At 36.0% G+C, this 21,467-nt stretch overlaps 1 protein-coding gene across 9 annotated transcripts in view; it reads left to right on the forward strand.

Moving 5' to 3' along the window:
- PCDH7 (protocadherin 7) overlaps positions 1–21,467 on the forward strand; it is a 288,269-nt gene that overhangs the window by 242,999 nt on the left and 23,803 nt on the right. For 2 of the 9 annotated variants that reach the window (XM_072863499.1, XM_072863500.1), the window contains one exon: positions 2,766–2,828. The exons of the other annotated variants lie outside the window; for them this stretch is intronic. In XM_072863499.1, coding sequence (XP_072719600.1) covers positions 2,766–2,828 — 63 coding nt within the window. The remainder of the gene's footprint in view (positions 1–2,765; positions 2,829–21,467) is intronic. 9 annotated transcript variants of the gene reach the window in all.

Consider the following 21,467-nt stretch of genomic DNA (forward strand, 5'->3'; position numbering starts at 1 on the left):
AGATTGGAAGGAACCTCAGGAGGTCTGTAGTTCAAACTCCTGCTCCAAACAGAGTCAGCTATGAGGTCAGATCAAGTTACTTAGGCCTTTATGCAGTCCGGTCTTGAAAACTCTCAAGGATGGAGACTGCACGACCTCTCTGTACAGCCTGCCCCACTGCTTGACTGTCCTTGGGGTGAAAAAGTTTCTACTTATATCCAGGTGGATTCTGTCTTGTTTCAAATTCTGGCCATTATCTCCTATCCTCCCTCCATGCCTGTGAGCAGCCTGACTGCTGTTTTCATGATGATGTCCTCATAAATACTTGGGGGCTGCTGTTAGGCCCCTCTGAAGATGTCCCTTTTCCAGCTCCCTCAGCCTCTCCTCACAGGGCAAGTGTCCCAAGCTTGAACTCACTCCAGTTTGTCAGTTTCTCTTGTATTGAACAGGAGGTCCAAAACTAGACACTTGACTCCAGTCTCACAAGTCCTAAGGAGAGGTGGTAATCAGTCCCATGGACCTCCTGGCCGTGGTTCTGTTACTACAGCCCAGGATGCTCTTGCCCTTCTTTGCTGTCAGGACACACTGCTGGCTCGTACCCAGCTTGCCATCTACAGGCACCTGCAAGTCCTCAGCAAAGCTGCTCCAAAGCCAGTCAGGTCCCAGCCTGTATCACCTCAGGGACTCTTTCTTCCCAGCTGTAGTACTTGGCATTTGTTTGTCTTGAATTTCATAAGGTTCCAGTTGGCCAATTCCTCCAGCCTGTCTAGATCCCTCTGGATGGCCATCCTGCCGTCAAGCATATGAAATGGTCCCCCATTTTTATTTCATCTGCAAACTTGATGAGAGTGCACTCCATTCACCTCCTCCAGGTTACTGATAAAGATGTTAAACAGGACAGGTCCCAGGACAGACCCTTGTGGTACTCCACTCATTGCTGGAGTGCAGGTGGAGTACAACCCACTAACCACCACCCTCTTTGCCCAATCATCCAACCAGGTTTTTTACCCATCTGGTTGTCCACCCATCCAGATCATAACATCCCAACTTGCATACAAAAATAATGTGGGAAATAATGTTGAAAGGTCCTCTAAAGTTGAGGTAAATGACCTTCACTGCTTTTCTCTTATTCACTGTCCTTTTATCATAGCAGGCAATCAGGTTGGTCAAGCATGATTTACCTGGAGTAAATCCATGCTGACTATTCCCAAACACCATCTTCTCCTTCATATGCTGAGAAATTTATTCCAGGAGGACTCTCTGCCTTATTTTCACAGAGATCAAAGTGAGGACTGTGTTTCTTAGGGTGACCATTTGGCCTTTTCATAAGATGGGTGTAACATTTTTCCTTCCCCAGGTCCGGACTTGTATGGGTTGAGTTCTAGCATGTAAGCCCTGAATTAATCCTCATCCCCTGCTGATAATTCTTCTCCACTTTATCTCTGTCTGTAAGCACAAAGGCCTTGTAGGTGAAAAGTGAGGCAAAGAAGGCAATGAGTACCTCAGTCTCACTGTTGTGGTTTAACCCAGGTAGGCAGTGGGGCACTGCACAGTCACTTGCTCACTCTCCCCACAGTGGGATGGGAGAGAGAATCAGAAGGGTAAAAGTGCAAAAACTCATGGGTTGAGATAAAGACCGTTTAATAGGTAAAGCAGAAGCTGCATGTGCAAACAAAGCAAAAGAAGGAATTAATTAACTACTTGCTGAGCATGACGTCATATGGTATGGGATATCCCTTTGGTCAGTTGGGGTCAGCTGTTCCAGTTGTCTTCCCTCCCAGCTCCTTGTGCACCCCCACCCTATTCACTGGCAGGGCAGCATGAGAAGCAGAAAAAGCTTTGGTGTTGTGTGAGCACTGCTCAGCAATAACTAAAACACCCTTGTGTCATCAACACTATTTTGGTCACAAATCAAAAACACAGCACGATACAAGCTATTATGGAGAAAATTAACTCTATTCCAGCCTAAACCAGTATGGTCACCAAGTCACCCACCCCATTTACCATTGGGCCCAGGTTTTCCTTGTGTACCCTTTTGCTACTAAAGTAGCAGTGGAGGCTGTTCTTGTTGCCCTTGATATCCTGGGCAAGTCTCAACTCCAGTTGAACTTTGGCTTTCCTGATGCTTCCTCTACATGGTTGGGTACCATTTCTAAATTTCCCCTTTTTGTTTGCATATAGCTTGTGACTTTGATGAATTTCTGAAAATAAAATTAGAAATATATTTATGATTCTATATATTAACTATGCTATGTGATAACAAATTTCTATGTTAAGAATTACAGTACCAAGTCCTTCTGTTCAATAAGAAGAAATAATAAACTGGTTTAGAAGAGATCTGAAAGATCAGCTCATGTTATTGAAGAATATTTCAGTAATATCCAGAAATGGAGGCTATGAATGTGACTTCAATTTTATGCTTTCCTCTTCCCCTCTTCAAATATTTTTAAGGTACAAATATGAAACAACAGAAGATCAAAGAAAGTTGTAGTTACGCACTTAAACTAGAATATTTCGCAGTGGACTAGATATTCACTATTTGAGATTTTTTTGTGATGTATAAAAAAATATGACTGTGAAACAGCAGAGAGTACTGTAAGTCCATTTTTTACTTTTGTTAGCTTACTACTTCCAATATTTGCTTCTTTGCACAATGTAGGAAGTAGACCACCTCCCCAGAATATCTCATTAACCTTAAAACGTTCTGACATTCATAGTGTTATTTGATTCTGGTTACTGCTCCAACACTCTCTCTCCTCCTCCCCCTGCCTCCTGTTACTTAAAAGTGAGGACATCTGCTGATTTTGGCCCTGCCCCCCTGCCCCAGAAGAATACAACTTATTTGTATGGTAAGCAAATATCTGAGGATTATGTTGTTAATTCTAACATTCAAAGACAACATTCTGAGATGTTGTAAGTGTTCGAAAAAGATTAAGTAAAACCTACAGAATTTGTGTTTTACTCCAGCCTGTCTCAAATACGCTCATTTTTCAGTGACAAAGAATTGCAGAAGTTATTTGATGTCAAATGTCTAGACTTTGTCAGATAAAACTGATCACAGAAATCCTATTCTGGTTATTTTCATTAATCCATTATTGCTGTTTATCTAATGGGGAGATGCCAAAATATCTTGCTAATAATGAAACCCACAGTAGCTAACAATAGCACTGAGTTAAAAAGCCACCATTTAAGCAAGAATGAAAATGAAAAGACTCCAGAATTCTGGCCAAAAAGTCTAAAAATAACGAATCCACAAATTGTGTTCTGAAATACTCACTAAACAGGAAAACTGAAACTCAAATACCATGGATTCTAATTGAAGCTGGCAAGCTGCACAGTCTGAAAAATTGTGTATCTTTTCATATCTGAATAATGATGTAAAGTGCCTTAGGGATGATGATGATGGTGGTACTTTACATCTAGTCTGAATTATATGATATGCAAAACAATAAGAAAATAGAGTCTTAAACCTTAAAGTATCCTTGTGAATTTTCTCACACAGAGAAAAAAAATTGAAATTAAAACTTGTAAGTAATTTTTTCCTGAAGTAATCAACATTTCAAACTATCAGTGGGAAAAATAAAAGGAATTAAGTGGTTAATATAGAAATTTGTCTTCTATTATCTTATCTAGAGGTTAATAGATTGAAACAGTGGTTTCTGTGGTGCCTAGAATGATAATGCTTTATATTTCAGGTTTTTTAAGGTCTGTAGGATGCATTGATATAGCCTATCAAAAAATCAGTAGCTTCAAAAACTCTAAATTTGCCCTGTTTAGATCTTTAATCAGACTGTATAAACCAGTTGGAGCTGACTTGTTTTGCACAGTTCTCAGAAAGCAAATTCATCACTAGGATTCAGAATACTGAAGGCTAAGTAACAGTAGTTGTGCATGGAATAATGCTAATCAATGATGACAGCAATGCTCATGATATTGAAATGTAGTGTTAAGTACTATAGGACTTAATCTTAGTAGGAGGACATACTGCACCAAACATTGCACAAAATAAAAAGGAATTCCTACTCTGTAAAGCAAGCATGCAATATTTTCATAGTCCCTTTCCATAATCCAGTATCGTCTGATCAGAATTTGTTAGTTCACTGGATTCCTGTTTTTACAAAGTAGAAGTCAGTTCAGCCAGTTTAGTCAGTAAGGAAGAAGACAAAGATCCAGGGACGTGTCACAGAATTATTATTATTTTTTAAACAACTATTTTATCGATAATATGGCTAATAATTCTATAATTGCAGTTATTATAATATATAAATCATCAAAGCCAATGGTAAGTTATTTTTCATATTTCACACCAAAATAGGAACAATCTGGCCAAATTGTTTACGATGTCAGGAAACCATGCCTGGATTAAGTATCTTCTCAAATTGTATCTCTTGCATATGTTTATATTAATTCAATTCGGGAACAATTTCTTCTGTAAACAGATGTTTCCTCGTGGATATTTTGGGGTGCCCTTGCCTTATTGATGAACTACAAACACGTGCATGCATTGCCATTAATCATATATATCGTTTTGAAAATGTTAACCATATGTTACCAATGTTAACCAGGTTTGTTTCTTACAGGCTATACATGTTTTTAGCTTTGCTATCTTTCAGCTTTCTAGATTGATTCTACTACTTGCATGAATTAAAAAAAAAAACAACAAACACAAAACGAAACAAAGAAACAAAAAAGCAACCCACAACCCAACAAAAACAAGCAAACAAACAAAACCCAGAACAACAATAGAAAAAAAGACCACCTTGATGTGGTCATCAGCAGGAGCAGATAATGCTTTGCCTCACCACTTCCTGTACACACAAAAAAGGAAGGGGACTATGACTGTTGGTGTCATTCCCACTTTATTTAAAAATAACTTCACTCAAGGATCTACAAGAAAAGGCAAGCATCAATGCAAACAACAAATGACTAACTTTGTCACATAGGAATAGAGCTTGCAGTTCAAGAAATCTCTATGGATAATCCCATTCAGAGCAGTACTGTTTGCGTTGTTTAAAAACATATAATTATATATTTTCTTTCTCCACCCATGCAGTAGTCTGTTGAATAAGAAGTAAAAAAGTTAAACTCCCCCCCCCAAAATTGGAAATACTGTTACAGTAAGCCCATGGCTTCATTGCTCTTTGTTCCTTAGATTTGGAAAATTAAGGAAAAAACTCACCTGTACAAATATGATTTGGTCTTTGGGTTTAAAAGGTCAGCTGGCTGAGGGGTCAGCTTCTCAGCCTGTAGAAGTACAGGTATGTTGAACATTTTCTGATGAAGAAATAAATATTAATTCTGTAGAAACTGTGGACCTCTATTCTTCCCTACCCATATGGAGGATTAAAGAACAGGGTAACAGACTTCCTCCTTCACCTGGCAGATCAAAAGTGCACATCTCAGAATAATGTCTGAAGGTGTCAGTGTTCACTAAAGGTGAGAGAAAACGCAAGGAAGCGTACATGTCTGATCAGGATTCGTTTGCTAGTTAGGAAGTGATTGGCAGAGAAAGATGTATTAAGCACTCAGGCTCAGAGAAACCAGAATGAATGTACAGCCAAGATTACCATCTGTTGAATATGAAATGCTTGGATCAAGACATTATCGATACATTTCCCCAAACAGCAGGGACAGCAGTCTTTTTTGGAAACAGTATCACAACAGAGTAGGGAAGCATTAAAGATAGAAGCAAAAAGCTGTTCACTAAATTTTAGAGAGCAAATTACTTTATTGGTGCAATTTAACTGTATTTAAATTGTGCTGGATCTATGAAGGACTTTACAACCAATTTCTAAATTAACATGTTGGATTTTTGACAGTTATTATACAAGCATATCATTATACTATTATTATTGCTAGGTTTTGGGGGATCCAATCCCAAGTGGCCTCTGAGCTGTGTTATGTGATCTTTTAGCCTGAATAAAGCCAGAGATTTTTATCATTTTCAAACCTCCATTTCCTGAACTAGCTGACCTTTGACAAACACTAAAGCAGTGAAAATTATGCTACTTCCATATTCAAAGAATTGTTGCAGAAGGTAGAGGGTAGCTCTAACTCATGAGGGTAATGACAGTTGTTTGTCTATGCAATTACTGTTTTCTACCTTCTTTCTTTAGTTGTAAACTGGTATGTGGAAATCAGAACTAGATCATCATCATTCAAGATTAATCACATCTGTGCAATCAACAGCTCAGATGATATCAGGAGCATATAGACTTCCAGAAGGATTAAAGGATCTGTTTTGTCCCTTTCAGTTCTTCCTGCCCTCCAGTTTGATTTTCAATTAGATAACTAAATTATCCAGAGTCCCACTGCCTTTAGCATTGCTGGGAGATCCACCAAATGACTAAAGAAATGTGAAAGTGTGTGTATGAGCGTTATGGGTGTGATATATTTTTACTTCTTCAAGGCTTTTGACTGTCGTGTGATATTCTCCTAAGCAAGCTAGGGAATTATGACCAATGAAGCTGGTATGAAGCAGGTTACACCTGGTTGGAAAACTATTTTCAGAACAGTTACTGAAGTTTTATTACAATATTCTAGAGAGATTTGTCCCTAGTCTGGACTTGCTAAGCATTTTCATTAAAAAGTGAGATGAAAGAAAGGTGTACTTTTATTAAATATCAGATGGTACCATTCTGGGAGAGACTTCGAATATTTTAGAAGAGAGAAGTAGAAACCAAAATGATCTAGGGAACAAAAAAAAAGAAAAAACCCCAACAATTTCATAAAGGTATATGCAAGAAGATTGGCTATAAGATGTATGATGTAAACTTTCCACTCTACTTGTAAGAGTGAGGATCACGTAATGTGTCATCATTTGTGTATTGTTTTTTAAGAAAGATGTCAGGTAAGTGGAGAGAATTTGGGGAAGAACAGCAAGCTCAGAATACTAAGAAATACAATAGAAGCAGAAAGTAAAAATAAATGGGTTTGTTCTAGTCTAGAGAAGAGAGACATCACTAAGAGACAAGATGATAGCCTTCAACCATGCAAAACCATGACAGAAAAAAAAGTTGTGATTTGAAGCATGAGACATTTTGAGGTTACAGAATATGTATTGATTGATTAAAAAATGCATTTCTTCAAAATCCAAGATAAACAAAGGTTTTCTTTGTACAAAGCATTAAAGTACTTTTTATCTAACTGTTGCCAAACACAGTTGATATAAAACTGTCCAGAAACAAAGTGAAAATGACTGTGTTGGGGAGGGAGGATAAAACCTTTCTTGCTAGTTTCATGACTATTAATAATCCAGGATGTTATGTTCAAGAAAATCACAACTTTTTTTTTTTCAACTCTACCTTCTTTCTTATTTGTTTTGTGTACCTGCCCCCCCTCCATTCCCATCTTATACTTTTTTATACTTGGGGGAAAAAAATAAATTACTGCAAAAAATATCTTACTAATTATATATGGCTTCTTTTTTTCTAGAATCTATCCATGTTTTGCCGAATCATTCTGCTTTATATCAGTTGATTAGCAGCAATAGAGGACACTTCCAATGGTGAAAATTTTGGCAAGCAGCACAATAGAGAAGAGCTGCAGAGCAGAAAATGCAGAAGAAAACATTTTTAGGCAAAAGCTCTACAGCAGAGTAGTCAGGAAAATGTTATTTATCTTTATGCCTTTATGATTAAAGTTAGTTGTGGGAAATGTTCTTCATTATACAAATATCTGTTGCTTGATACTTCAGTTAAACAAAGCCAAAACTGTGACCAAAAGGCAATATTTTTCATGTTTTGGAACTGAAGTTCTGCAAAAGAAAACTTACTTTTATACTCCTTTCTCCAAAACTCAGAACCATATTGTTACCACAAGGCTATTTAGTTTCTTTTAAAAATACTGAAAGATTTCAGACTAATATTAATTGTAGTTCTTTCTTTTTGTAGGATAGATGCTAAAAGGGTACAGACTGTAGAATTTCAAGGGTTGTTGGTGAGAAAGCCTTTAAAATCAGGATCTACAGCAATTCTTCTACCTGGTGAAACAAAGAAGTCAGTAAATGTCAATTCAAGGTGATACTTGCAGTATAGTTGGCAGAAGTTTGGCTATGTGGCAGGCGGTGGGAAAGCTTGAGTTTGCTCAGAGTGGGCAGAGTGTGGTTCTGCTCTGATGTAGTCTCTCTGTATCTGCATCAGTGTGGAGTTATAACTGCAAGCTAACATACCTCGCTCCTCAGTATGGCTTCTTAGGCCAGGCTCAGTGTTGTATTAGCGCTGCTGTTCAGCTTCCAGTGAATTCAGAAGTGTTGACAGAGGGAGGCCAACTTTTTCTGTAACACAGAACGTAGACACATTTGAAGACAGAAGGTTTGTTTCACTTAGGTCGTCAAATTGCCATAAAGTCTTCAGATTTTCAAAAAGAAAAATTTTGCTGCCATAATTACTAGCAAATCAACCACTCAGCTGATAATGTTGTGAAATATGTCATGACTTATGTCTGTGTGTACATAAGTTATAATATTATGACAGCAAGGTTTTGTTTTTAGATTATTGACATACTTACCCCTGTTCAGTTTATATACTATTTGGTATTATGAGCTTGTAGTATAATTATTTTATGAATGTAGAAACATCCATACATGTCTTTTTTTCTGCCTTTAACAAAATTTTGATTATCCATCACTCTTTATTGTTTCAAATTGTTTGACTTTACTGTTGAAAGAGCAGACAGTTGACTGGACATAGAATATGTCCTTTAGCCAAAAGAGATGTGTGTTTGCTTGTTAGCTTTCCATATGATGAAGATTTACCATTACCATTACCATTTACCATTAAACTCTCATTATTAAAGAGCATGAAGAGTGAAGTTAAATGCCTGGAGGAAAAACTGCATGGTGGCATTTCTAAACAATAAAGTTGTAAGCTAGCAGGTCACAGGGAAGAAAACTTAGGGTCACCAAATTCACAGCACTAAACATTTTGCTTACTATTGGTATAGCTTATGAGCATTACAGTTTGGATTTCTACTTACAGTTTGCTCTTGATCCAGATCTTTATCTGGTATAAAGAAAATGTGCAAGAAAATTAATAATGCCTTCACTGGAAATATGTCAGTTTACACTAATGGAGCAGAAGCCTCATTATGCCAAAAATGGTTCCTGGTAACTCTTTGTTGCAGCTATACTTAAGTATATCCTGGTTTTATTTCTGTCTGTGTAAAGTTAGAAATAGGCCATTTAAGTCAATTGAGTTGGAATTCATGCCAGTAGAAATGGAAGGGAATGATACCATGAAAGCCAACCCTCCTACCGAAAAATATTTCTTAATGTTTTTTGTTTTCTAAGTGTATTTGTTAAGTACATAACGTATATTGATTCCAAATTTCACATTACAGTATGTTATCTTCTGCATGTGTGTTGGGCAAAGTGAACATACACTATTTTGTAAGCAGGAAAGAGATTATACTCTTGAGAGAAGCTTATCAAATATGATTTGATCTACCAATTATCACAAAGATCCTCTGAGTGTTAAAAAGAAAAAAAGTCGACTCATTTATTTTATTTGTTTTACACACAGTAGTCATACAGCTTCTCATGCTTTCCTCCCCTTGTTAAAAACAGGAAAAAATAAAAACCCTTTACATGGGATATGTATATCTATCTATTACTTATCTCAGAGTTTAAAACAACTCAAGTTCTCAAGTCTATGGCAGTTTGGTACTGTCAAAATCTTGGAAATATACAGCTGTTTAACTTGGGTACAGTAAATATTTTTAGATTAAATCCCAAAAGAAAATAAATAATCCTGTTTATTAGCTGCAATATGTTGTACAGGTGTCTTGTACAGTAATAGTGTACTTTATTAACCTGTTTCGGAAGTAGTATAACCTGATCTTTGTTTCTCTTTTTGATTTCAATATGCTATGCTCAGTTACAGAAAAAGCAACAGTAATTGAAACACTTAAAGTGAACGGACCAAAGTTAACCATCTGTGAAGTATCTGGAGTATGATGAAAGGGATCCTCCAGAAATAATTTAATATGAGATGTCATTCCAGCCCTGTCTTGTGCTAGAAAGGAGGCAGAAATACATAAGTTATGCAATAAGGTGTTATGTGGTCCCTTCAGCAACATTTCTTCTTATTCCCTTTACAGAGCCCAGGATAGTGGAGGATTAGAATAACGAAATGTTAGAGCTGAATAATGGTAATCTATGTGCTGGTCTCTCACACCTAACAAGGCTCTGCATCTTTGAAAGCAGAACCTGCAGACCTAGGCAGAACCTACAGACTTGAGCTGGAAATAAGACAGATGCAATAAAGGACCAGGAATGCTCTCTGAGCCAGTAAAATGGAAAAGTAACCAGTTTTGTACAGGACTTCAACATTTCTTGCAGATGAGAGTTCTTGGAAGGTCAATTCAGAATTTGGGAACAAAGAGCAGAGGAATTGTATTTCATGCAAGTCATTACTTATCCTTCTTGCTCTACTTTTAACAATGCAGCAGTATCACTGGCTTCAGGAGTCAACTGTATGCTGGCAAGAGTCACTTTAATCAGGCATTTATGAGCCACATTCTCAAACACTGGAAATCAAAAAGCTTCATTGATTTTAAGAAAACAAAACCAGATGCAGATCTGAACCCATTAATTTAAGCATACGTAGGTAACTAGGAAATTAATTCCCTCTGATGGGTCAGGGATGTGGCTTGGCCAGTGTTATGTTACTTATTTGCCTGTATATTCATTCTAAGTCTTCTCCATTTTTTCAGGGTGCTTTTCTCTCTAGAACTTGTCTGTACATGTCCTCATTGCATCACACTGCTGAGGTCTGCAGGCATTCATCCAGCCTGCAGATGGGTTCTGATCTACTAGCTGCCACCCCTGTGGATGGTTATGTATCTGGTACATGTATGAAAGAAATCAGCTGAGAATGTATAATATTCTTTTTGCATATTTTCAGCATATATATTATCTTAATAAAGCAAATATTTTAACTCACAATTTCAAACAGATTAAGACTATATATTTAAATATATATATATTTTTATATATTTAAAATATATACATATATTTTTTAAAAAAGATGAGATAATGTAATCCAAATTTATTTGTACAAATGTTGGCTCAGAGCCCTGATCTTACTAAGAGATGTTAGTACACCGTTAGTTACAAAGACTAGAAAAAGGAGAGTAAAAATGATGTGAATAAAAGCTAAAATAGGATTTAAAATAAAACACAAGTGAGTGCGACGAAAGAATAATCTGGTATTTAGTCTTACGATGTATACAGCCAGCATTTTGACTAATCCATTTTTTTTTTGTGAATGGACAGAAGAGAAATCAATGTTTAAGCTGTGATGCATTTATAGCATGGGGATGTTTGTTCAATCTGATATTTTTCGATTATATGCATCTTTAATTTTTGCCTCTCCATCCTGCTCCACTTTACTGAAATCTTATTGCTGTGTTACGCATGAGCATTTCCAAATGCTCTCCTTTGGAAGACACAGTAAGAATAAGTTTCAAAAGCCACTGTCCAGTACAGATTCTAGTTCAGTAGCTTGTTTTAAAGAAGGCATGATACATAACATCCTATCACATATACTGCCAATTCTTTGCAGACAACTGCTGTTGATAAAGTTCAGTGTATTATTCTCAAGATGTATCATCTTAAGGCAGAGATATCAAATTTACAGTAAAGCCTTTGCAAATACAGATTACAAGGTGATTTTCAATATATTGAAGGGAATGAAAAATTAGTGGGATTCTCCATACTGATAAAAATTTAAAAGAATAACTTGCACTTGTGTGTGGTGGTGATCTTTCCATTTTAACATCTGAAGCTCTGGGTTGCAGTTTTCTGGTGGCTGAGTGCTGGCTCATCATGTGCACCTTTGATTACTTCACCACTTTGCACCTTTGGTTCTTTTATTGCTATCAATAATAATAAAAAAAGCTTGATTAGTAAGGCAGCATACAAAGCTCTGGCATGGAGTGTAAGTGAACATGTTTAGGGGATTAGGGCCCCATTGATGGTCTCTGAGCTCTACATACTCCCATTGTCTGTTTCAAGTATCTGGGAGATTGGGGTTTCACTTTTAGTTTGTATATTGTCTCAGATTATAGTTTTCAAAATAGCTCATCCCCCAAAGTTAAAGCAAAAGTAACCAAGTGCCAGGACAAGAGAACTATAAGTAGTGTGATCTGGAACAGACTTTAGTCCTGCTCCTTGAAAGCTAATATGATAGAAAAATAACATTAAATGTGGCACTGAAGTAGATTTCCTGACGTAAATCTAAAGCTCGTTTGAATTCATGCCTTGATTCTTCTCCAGAGTTAAGGAAGAAGTAACAAATAAGTCTGATCTGTCCAACTAGCACACTATCATGGTTGCATCTCCACTAGGGTCGCATTGCCAATTTCTCAAAGGGTGTGTACACTCTTATCACCAGAGTATTTGAACTCAGGGCATATAACTGTGCATTGCATTTCAGTTTAGAGATGTACCATTTAAGTCTCACAACTACTGGATCATGTTTTCTGAGTATAACTGAATTTCTATTGCCTTACTGCTGATAGTATTCTAAAGGGAAGAAAGAAACTTCTTCAGAATGGTTGTTTCTTCACTCCCTGCTTTTTTTCCTGCTATTTCAGGCTACTATGCTAGAAAAATCAAAGAGAATCAGAGATAAGCTTCAGGAATGAAGGTGGCATGAGGTGCTATGAGGATGTGTGTAGCTTTCCCTTTTCCTTTGCTTATTTAATAGATACTGATATCCAGAAAAGTTCAGCATTTGTGTAGGAGAGTTAGATTGGGAATCTGGCATGAAGAGATCTTAATGAAGCACAGATAGTGGCATATACCTGTTCTTTACAATGTAATAATATTCACAGTATTGCTCAAGCCTGCCATGTTTTTATGCACACTCCCTGTTCACTTCAGAGTGAAGAGAGCAAAGCTTGTTTCCTCGTGTTGTCATTTGAGTTTTTAAAAGCGCAGGCATGAGATGGAGCTATCCCTGGGATTTTTTTTTTTTTGTTCTCTTTTGTTTTTTGCTTGTTTTCCCCCTCAGTTAATACTTTCTACTACCACTGGAAAAGCTCCTCCATGAGACTTGCCTGGAGTTCTCACACTTGTTTTCTCCCTCTGCCTCCTAAGTAAGAAGCATTTTCTTTTCAGCATTCTTAATGTTCAAAGATATTACTGAGCCACAGGGAGGCAAATCTGCTTTCTTATATAACAAAACCATATTACAGGAGTCAAAACCAAACAAAAACCCAAACAAAAACTAATAAACAAAAAATACCCCTACTTCCCTACTTCTTGTTTAGAGAGATATTTTTTAAAATATATTAAAAAAAAATCACGAAGGCTCAGTTAACAGTGGCAGATACAGAAGAAAGGCAAAAATTCTGAGTTCTGATAGTTCCTGGTTTCTAGCAAGAAGAGTTGAGCTTGCTTACTTAGTATATTAGTAAGGGCATTCTGAATCTCTTCTCACTCTCCAGTTCAGAGAACATTCCCTGAAGTTTTGTTGCAAAACAGAATTTTCCTTTCCATCTTGTATTTGATATTTTATTTTATTTTATTTTATTTTATTTTATTTTATTTTATTTTATTTTCTAGATTGGAAAGGATGCAGGAAAGAGGTGAAAATGTTAAGAGAAGCCCCTGGAGAAGGCAGTGTTCTTTACTAACCCAGGCTTTTGCTAGTGAGAAACAAGGCATTACTGGGGCAGAATTGGCAACTCCTTGAGACATTAGTGCTTATGGTGAAACCAGAACCTGCTTTATAGTAATAAATACACAAGCTGTGCAAACCATTGGCTTATTTAGTTTTACTTTTGTGTTTCTGAGTGCAGTTGTTATGAGTAGATAAAGTGGAGAATGGGATTGGTGCCAGTTCAAGATAGACTTTATTTGTATATGCTATTCATAAGATGGAAAATGGATTGGTAACATCATTGATTAATATTAAAAAGGACTTTAAATGTCTCAGAGAAAGGTGAGTTTATCCAATAGAGAAGAACAGCAGATCAGTTAAATGGTTAAAGGCAGAGTAGGTTTGCAGCTAGTGAGTAAAATGTTGAGAATATTCCTCCAGCAGTATCCTGTTACACAGTGTAACAGGATGCAGTGATGGTGAGAGAGGTTGACACAGTCAAAGTCCACCTGATCAACTTGGCTAAATCTTCTACCATTAGAATGTAATGTTTCAGAAGAAAAAGAAGCTTCAGTCTTGAGAAAGTGATTGAATACTAAAAGATTTATTATCAAAGGAGAAAAGAAAAAGTACAAGATGGACTAAACTGTAAATAATTTAGGAGACAATGTAAAGTAAAAATCAGCAGGTCTGAAAAGGTTGCATGTCCAGCTGATAATACAGGAATGACTGACTTATAAAGAGAGTTTGGGAGCAATTCAGTTCATTCTAGAGTGTAAATATAGTGGAAAATGAACTTGAGAAAAACAAGGTGGAACAGACAGATTCCTTTATTTCAGAAAACAGAAGATAACACCTTGAAAACAATTAAATATAGAACCTAGGAAGGAATTATTGCTGTATCTATGATAACATTTTCCTGTGGAATGATAGGATTGTTTTCATTTTTTTGTTGGATTTGTTGGTTAAATGTTTGGGTTTTTTGATAAATATCAAGACAATTAATTAATGTTATTTCTTCTGAAAACTCCCATTAAATTCAATAGGAAGAGAATGATTTTTAGTGTTATTTAGATTTACAATCCAGAATGGTATGGACATGGATAAAGAAACTGGAGAATGGTTCTTGCATATTCCCACAGTGTACACATACACTGATCAATTGAGGGAGATTGATGTTCTCTCTGAAGCTTTATAAAATGAACATTGTCTCTTGTATTTTTATGTTTGCTAGCTCTATTGCTGTTTGTTTTGGGGGTACTCAGCAGAGCTTCCCTGAGAAAGACAATGTTTGTTTTATACTTATAAAGAAGAATCTGATACCCCACAAACAACTCCACTGCAGGTGGCAGAGTCAGTATGCTCACCCCAAATGTTTTTCCCTCTTAAAAAAAGCCGCAAAAAAAACCCCAATCAAACCAAACCAACCAACCAACTAACCAACAAAAGACAAAATAGAAAAACAAACCCAAAAAACAACTTCAGAAAATTTTTTTGAAAGGCTGCCAAAAATACTTTTCTATTACAACTAAAACACTGAAAGGCAAAAAGAAGTGACTGAATAGAAGGAAGAAATGCTGCAATTACCTAGGAAAAATGACAAAGCAAAGAAATGTTGGGGTTGTATATGTGACTTTGTTTACAAGATCTTGACATAAAATTTGTCTTTACTTTCTATGGATTCAATTGAAAATTGTTGGTGTTTGGGGTTTTTGTTTGTTTGTTTGTTTGTTTGTTTTTAGTATGTGTGTATTTTTTTAACTTTCCAAAAGAAGTGTCTAGTAGTTGTTTTTTTGCCCCTTATATTTACATAAATATATGTACTGTAACACAATAATTTGAATATGCACAAATATGGAGTAATTTATCATAAGTAGTTAAAGTGCTAGACAAATTCTCAAATTTAAAAAAAAAGGAAAATTAATGTTAAATTCAGGACTATATTTGAAGATGAGAAGAGCAGCAGAAAGAGGTGTGGAAATCTGAAGTCACTCTTAATTTCAGTGGAACTAACTATGGGTTCAAGTCAGCAAAATAGAGAATGTGAAGTTATACTTGGAGGCAATACTTTTCTTCTTCCTTGTTTGTTCAATTATCACAAGAATGCATTCTCTGTTAAATAAATGACATGTAGAAAATTAATGTACAATAGACCTAAAAACATAGTTCATAACACAGTAATTTATTTGCTTATGATCCTAGTAGTATAGTGCCAGAATTGATCAGATTAATTTTGTTAGCAATTATTGTCCTGGCATTAACAAATCATTCTTTTAGGTCATCAATTACTCTACACATGTGGCTACAGCTGAAAGATTAAGGTAAAAAACCCCAAAGCCCAGTCTTCCCCAGATGTTTCAGTGTTGGCTATCAGGTATCGCTAATTCCTTTCGGCAGGCCTAACTCTAATTTGTATGAAAATCCAGATAGAAATGATAGTAACATATTAGCTGTACTGGGGAAAACGTTAAGTCAATTATAGTCCTGCAAGATTTATAAGAACTAAAGTGAGTTTAAATTTGAATTGTCAAAGGAAATTTTACATGCATTAACCACTCAGTAATATTCATCCCATGTATTTAATTATGCACTGAGTCTTGAACCACCATCTCCAGAGCAGCGTAAAAAAAGAGTTTTCCTAAACTACTGTTCATAGACATTGCTGTGAATTACACTTGTAAAAGACTTGGAGTTTTGAAGCTGAGGTCTCGCCAAAAAACAACCAAATGTTAATACACTTTCATTCTTCTCCTGGCGATGTGTATTACGGTAAGATAGACTTCACCTCATTCCCTTGAATGTTCAACTAGGCAAGTGTTTCAAGTAATTTAAGGTTAAAAGATTGCATATGCACATCCCAGCATATTTGGTATTATTTTACTTACTATGATATGCAGAAAAGCATAATTTGGTAAAGAAGTTAGGAAAGCTGTCTCTGGCATAATGAAACTCCTTTTAATCTGCAATTAATAACCCCAATATTAGGCAATATTTTTGCAATGTAACTCCTATCTGTTATGAATCATTAATGTTAAAAAATATTATCCATTACTAATGCAAAACAGCTTAAAACAAAGTGGAATTAAAACTGTTAACAAAAAAAATCTTTTAGAAATTTTAAAACTTGTTGATTTATATTCAAGGATCAAAGTTTTCACTTCTTTATTCAACCTTCTCATATGCCATTTCAGGGGTATATGTTCCAAGAACATTTCAATTCTCAGTGAAGTAATTTGCAACCTAAGCCAAATTTCTCAAACTCAACCTGTAAGATCTTCTCTTTTGCTTGCATGTGTGAACTGTATGCACTAAAAGCATAGTGAAGTGGTAACTCTATAGCATTCTGCTCTGAATAAAATGGCATTGATGCAAAAGGTTTATTGGATTCAGAGGGGTGTTGCAGGGTCACACATTTGCAAGATGTGTATTTATGTCTATTTTAAATGAATATTCTTGCAATACTGGACCAGAAAGGCAGAGTGGAGAGACAGCTGCAATGTAAATACAAAATAAAAGGTTTATGTTTTCCTAGAGCTTATATTATTGGTACAGATGCTTGAAGATGAGTACACTGAAGAGGAAATATAAAAATGTTGAAAGATTTATTCAGCACACTCAAACTGTGAGCAAGCACAATGCAAATTCAATTCACCTTAATCAGAACATTTCATAGGAACACACAAGTTTTGATGGAAATATTGTTGATAGGTTTCACAGCTTAATTCCCAGACAGAATTCCAGGTTATTATAGAAGAAAGTCACCCAACCTGGAATAATTCCCATGTCTGAGACAAACTGCAGATTTGAAGCTCTACATTCCTACATCCCATGTTAAAAAAAAATTAAAAGACATCAAATAAAAATTCGGGGACAAGAAAGAAAACTACCTGGCTTTTAAGGCAATCCAAGTTAGTTTGTCTGGAATTCTTGGGACAGAAATAAAAAAATAATAGTAGAAATGTATTATACCCTTTCTATATACTTTTCTTGGAGATTTAGCTAAGAAAATTATATTCGTGTGTTTATTTGTTCTGTGTGCTCACGATTTCCTGTACATGATGAAATTAAGACAAGAAAGGCTTGGTTTTTTCTACTGTAGGCAAATGGTGTAGCAGTAAAACTCCTGTGTCCAGTACATCTCTACTGATTGCATTTGCTATTGCATTTTTCTCTTTTTCTTTAGACAAACACTATCTGTGTATAAAAATATATTACTGTGGATTCTGTCTTCCAAAGCATTTTAAGTAGCTACTTATTATGGTTTAATTTGAGAGACTCCTATGCCTAATAAGCTTTCCATTTAAAATCCAAGCTCTGAGTTTTATAAAAGCTACGTGGTCTACATGTAAACACTGTGTAAATAGCATCTGAATAAAAGGCAGGCACACACATTAGGAGCTGCCAGAATTGTGTTTGTTGTGGCTGCTCTGCTAGCTGCCGCTTGAACAGCTGAAGTAGAAAAGTACTGATCGACTAGTGCCAGCTCAAGCAAAAAATATGCCAGTGTAGAGAAAAGTTAGAAACAAACACAGAAATGGGTTCTAGGAAGTGTGTATGTCTGTTGGTAGAGGGGCAAGACAGAGCCATTTAATATGTGGTTGTGAAACAAATGTTTGCTTGTGATTTAATTTGGTACAGAAATAGCGAATCTGGTTCTTAGGTTTAGGATCTGTCAGATGATACTACTCCTCACGGTTTTACAGAATCTGATACACCATTCTGACTGCAATATTGTTTGAAAGGGTTTTTTATATTTTTACAGTCTAATAGGTTGCTAAAACATTATGACTGAAATGCAGATTGTTTCATGTGGTATAATACAGCAAGAATGTATGTGTGGCAGAGGGGTTGTTTTGCCTAGAAACTGTCCATGATAAAGATGAATGTGGGACTACAATGTCCAGCACGTTATCTGGAGAATATCTATTTAAATGAGAAAAAGAGGTCTTAATTGCTAGTTATGGATTGAAAGCTTCTAATGGCTTTTGCCTCACTGTCCAGTTTTGTTATTTGCTGGGAAACTGCATGTTTGTATTTATCTGCTCTAAGCAGCAGATTATGTTTTACTTAGAGAAATTGAAAGTAATCAATGTTAATATCCACTGGCAAAGATTAATGTGTTATTTAAAACGGAAAAGTCTTAAGGAAATTGGAAATAATACTAAAAGTTAGTTTGTTGGTTTTTTAATGAAGTATCTACGAATCAATTTGTAGGTATACTAAAGTGTTCAGATAGCATGACTTTCATAAATTAACATCTATAGTAAGTCCATTATAGTATAAGTATAGTAACAGTGTAATAAGGCTTTCAGGCTAACCAGTGATCAAACTACCTTTCCTTTTTATTTCTTTCTTTTTTTTTTTTTAAACTTAGTAGTAGAGAACAATATTAGAGAGGTATATACAATTAAATTCTATTGTCTGTCATATAAACTGTTGTGGTAGCATGGTTTAGCTCAGAGACAGCAAAGGTGTAAGAAAAATGGAAGAACAATTTGTGCAATGAAAAGTTAAAAAAAAAGTCAAGAAGATACTTTTGGATGCGTGTGATAAAATGGATTGCTGAGGTGCTTATTTTTCCTTAAATAGGAGGAAAGCATTGGTTTTAATGGAAAAAAGATGTTCTAAAGATCTTGAGTTCTTTTGAAATAAAACTGCAGCTAGCAATTTAACCTTTGTTTGCAAATACTTTTTAAAACCTGGAAAAATGCCCCAAGTTCCTAAAAGAACTTACCAGGTTAGATCTTTCTTTTAACCTAGGGAAATATGTTACAGTTGATCCTTTTTCAGCTATGATTATTCTTTAGAAGACAGAAACTTCTTCATTAAGTAAGAAAGAAAGTATACAGGAAAGGGGAAGGATACTGCAATATGTATACTTATATGGTAAGATAGGTTTTTCAGTTTTGTAAGTTTCTGATACACAAAGAAAAGATGAAACAAGCTCCTCTAAAGAGGAAGAGTGAGGGTAATTAAAACACCAGTTTACTAGGGGGATATAGTAAACTAAACATTGCTTAGAGCCTAAACCATACTATTTTCTAGAAGACATACTTTTATCTTGCTTCTGGGAGGGGGAAAATCTTCAATTTGTACATTCAAGGAACTGTCTGGAAGATGATAATGGTACTTTCTGGCCAGAGAAATTGAGTCTGAGTATTTTTGCTGAACATGTTTCTTTTTATATCAAATAGATACTATCATTACAATGCCTGCAAGTAATTGAATTAGTGATAATTATGGACGCTTTAATGTACATCCTGACAGCATTAAATTCTCTAACAAAATTTGAAGGGTTAAAGTAATGAAACTCTCGATGTAATTTGTCTAGCAGACTGATGGGAAATATTAAATGAATATCAGCTTAGTCAGACTGCTTCTAATACTCTTGCAACGCATGTTCAATCATGCTGGTTAGTGAGTCATTGATTTGTGTTGGGAGACTAGTGATGAGCTGAAGAAAGTAGAGTATGACTGGAACAGAGGAGCAATTGCTTTTCCTGAGCCATCATGACTGATGCAGATCCCTCAGAGGCCTTCAAAATGCCTAGCAAGCAGCACGATACTGGTTCACAAAAGGAAACGTTGGCCAATCGAATGGCTTGCATTCATTGTGTTACTTTTAGATCATGTTAATAAGTGAATGACAGCCCTTATTTACTCATAGCAATCACATCTTAGAATGTTTCATTTGTGCAATTATGGCAACTAAGGGACTTGAAATTCAGCTAGAAACAAAGTGTCAAGTCTTCCTGCTCAAGCTGACAGATCTCTAATCAGTTGTCAACTTATATTTACTTTAAAAGACTTTATTGCAGGATATTGAATATTTTGCAAGGAGAGCTGATAGCTATGGACTTCATGCTATTAATCGGTTGAGAACAAGGTGGTAATAAGCTAAGTTCTAGTCTTTTGAGGGGCAAAGGCCTTATTAATAAACTCAGCTGAATTTTAACCATCTCTTTTTTGAAATGTTATTGAAGGTGTCACACCAGTTAATTAATTGAAATAAGTACTTGATATTGAGCCCTAGAGAAAATGTTGGTAATTATTGCAGCTCAAAATTTAGTATTTGCTTTAGAGTTTAATTAACAGCATTACGATTTGTGTCATAGACCAGCTCTAGACCTTGCCACTTTCAAACTAAAAACCTTAGCACTGCTTTGACAGTTTTGGTGCCAGACAAAGCTTTTCTGATTGGTTTGTTCAGGCAAATGGGAGAAATCAAGGGCACCTGTTTTGCCTCTGGAGGTGGGGTTTAGGCATATATGCCTAAGAAACAGTTTCAGAAAGCTAATCTAGTAGCTACCTTACTCTAACCTTGACTGTGTTTTGAAACACAAAGTTACCTATGAACTAAGTTAAAATGCACAGTTACAAAACCATTTCAGCTGGAAATCGATGCTCAGGTGACATCCAGAAATAAGGCAAAAAAAAGCAGTTAAGTTCTGAATGCTCCTAAAACACATGAACTCAGCACATAGGTTAAAGTCAGAGTAGAAACCACAGACATTTTCATTCAAGCATGGCTACTGGAAGTTGTAGGTACTATATTTAGCCTAAGGGGATGCAAGTCCAGATCTTCCAGCTTTTCCTGGTGAGAGCTATCATCATCCTGTAGCTGTGTGCTGCGCAGCCACTATCAGGAGTTACCGAAAGAGAGAGAAGCAGAGTGACCTTGACTCTGTAGCCTGTTAGGCCTTCAACTAGGGACAGAGGTCTGCTTTCTAAAATCTGACCACAGGTCCGTTCCTCCCCTTCTAGCTGAATGCTTACCATTCAGCTAGAGAGGTAGAGCATGTTCCTGATCTCTCCCATAATCAATAAGAAAAGAGAACACTTGCATGACATCATTTGGGAAGGAGTGGGGTTGTGTATGAA

Source organism: Ciconia boyciana, chromosome 5, assembly GCF_034638445.1.
Source record: "Ciconia boyciana chromosome 5, ASM3463844v1, whole genome shotgun sequence".
Taxonomy (NCBI): domain Eukaryota; kingdom Metazoa; phylum Chordata; class Aves; order Ciconiiformes; family Ciconiidae; genus Ciconia; species Ciconia boyciana.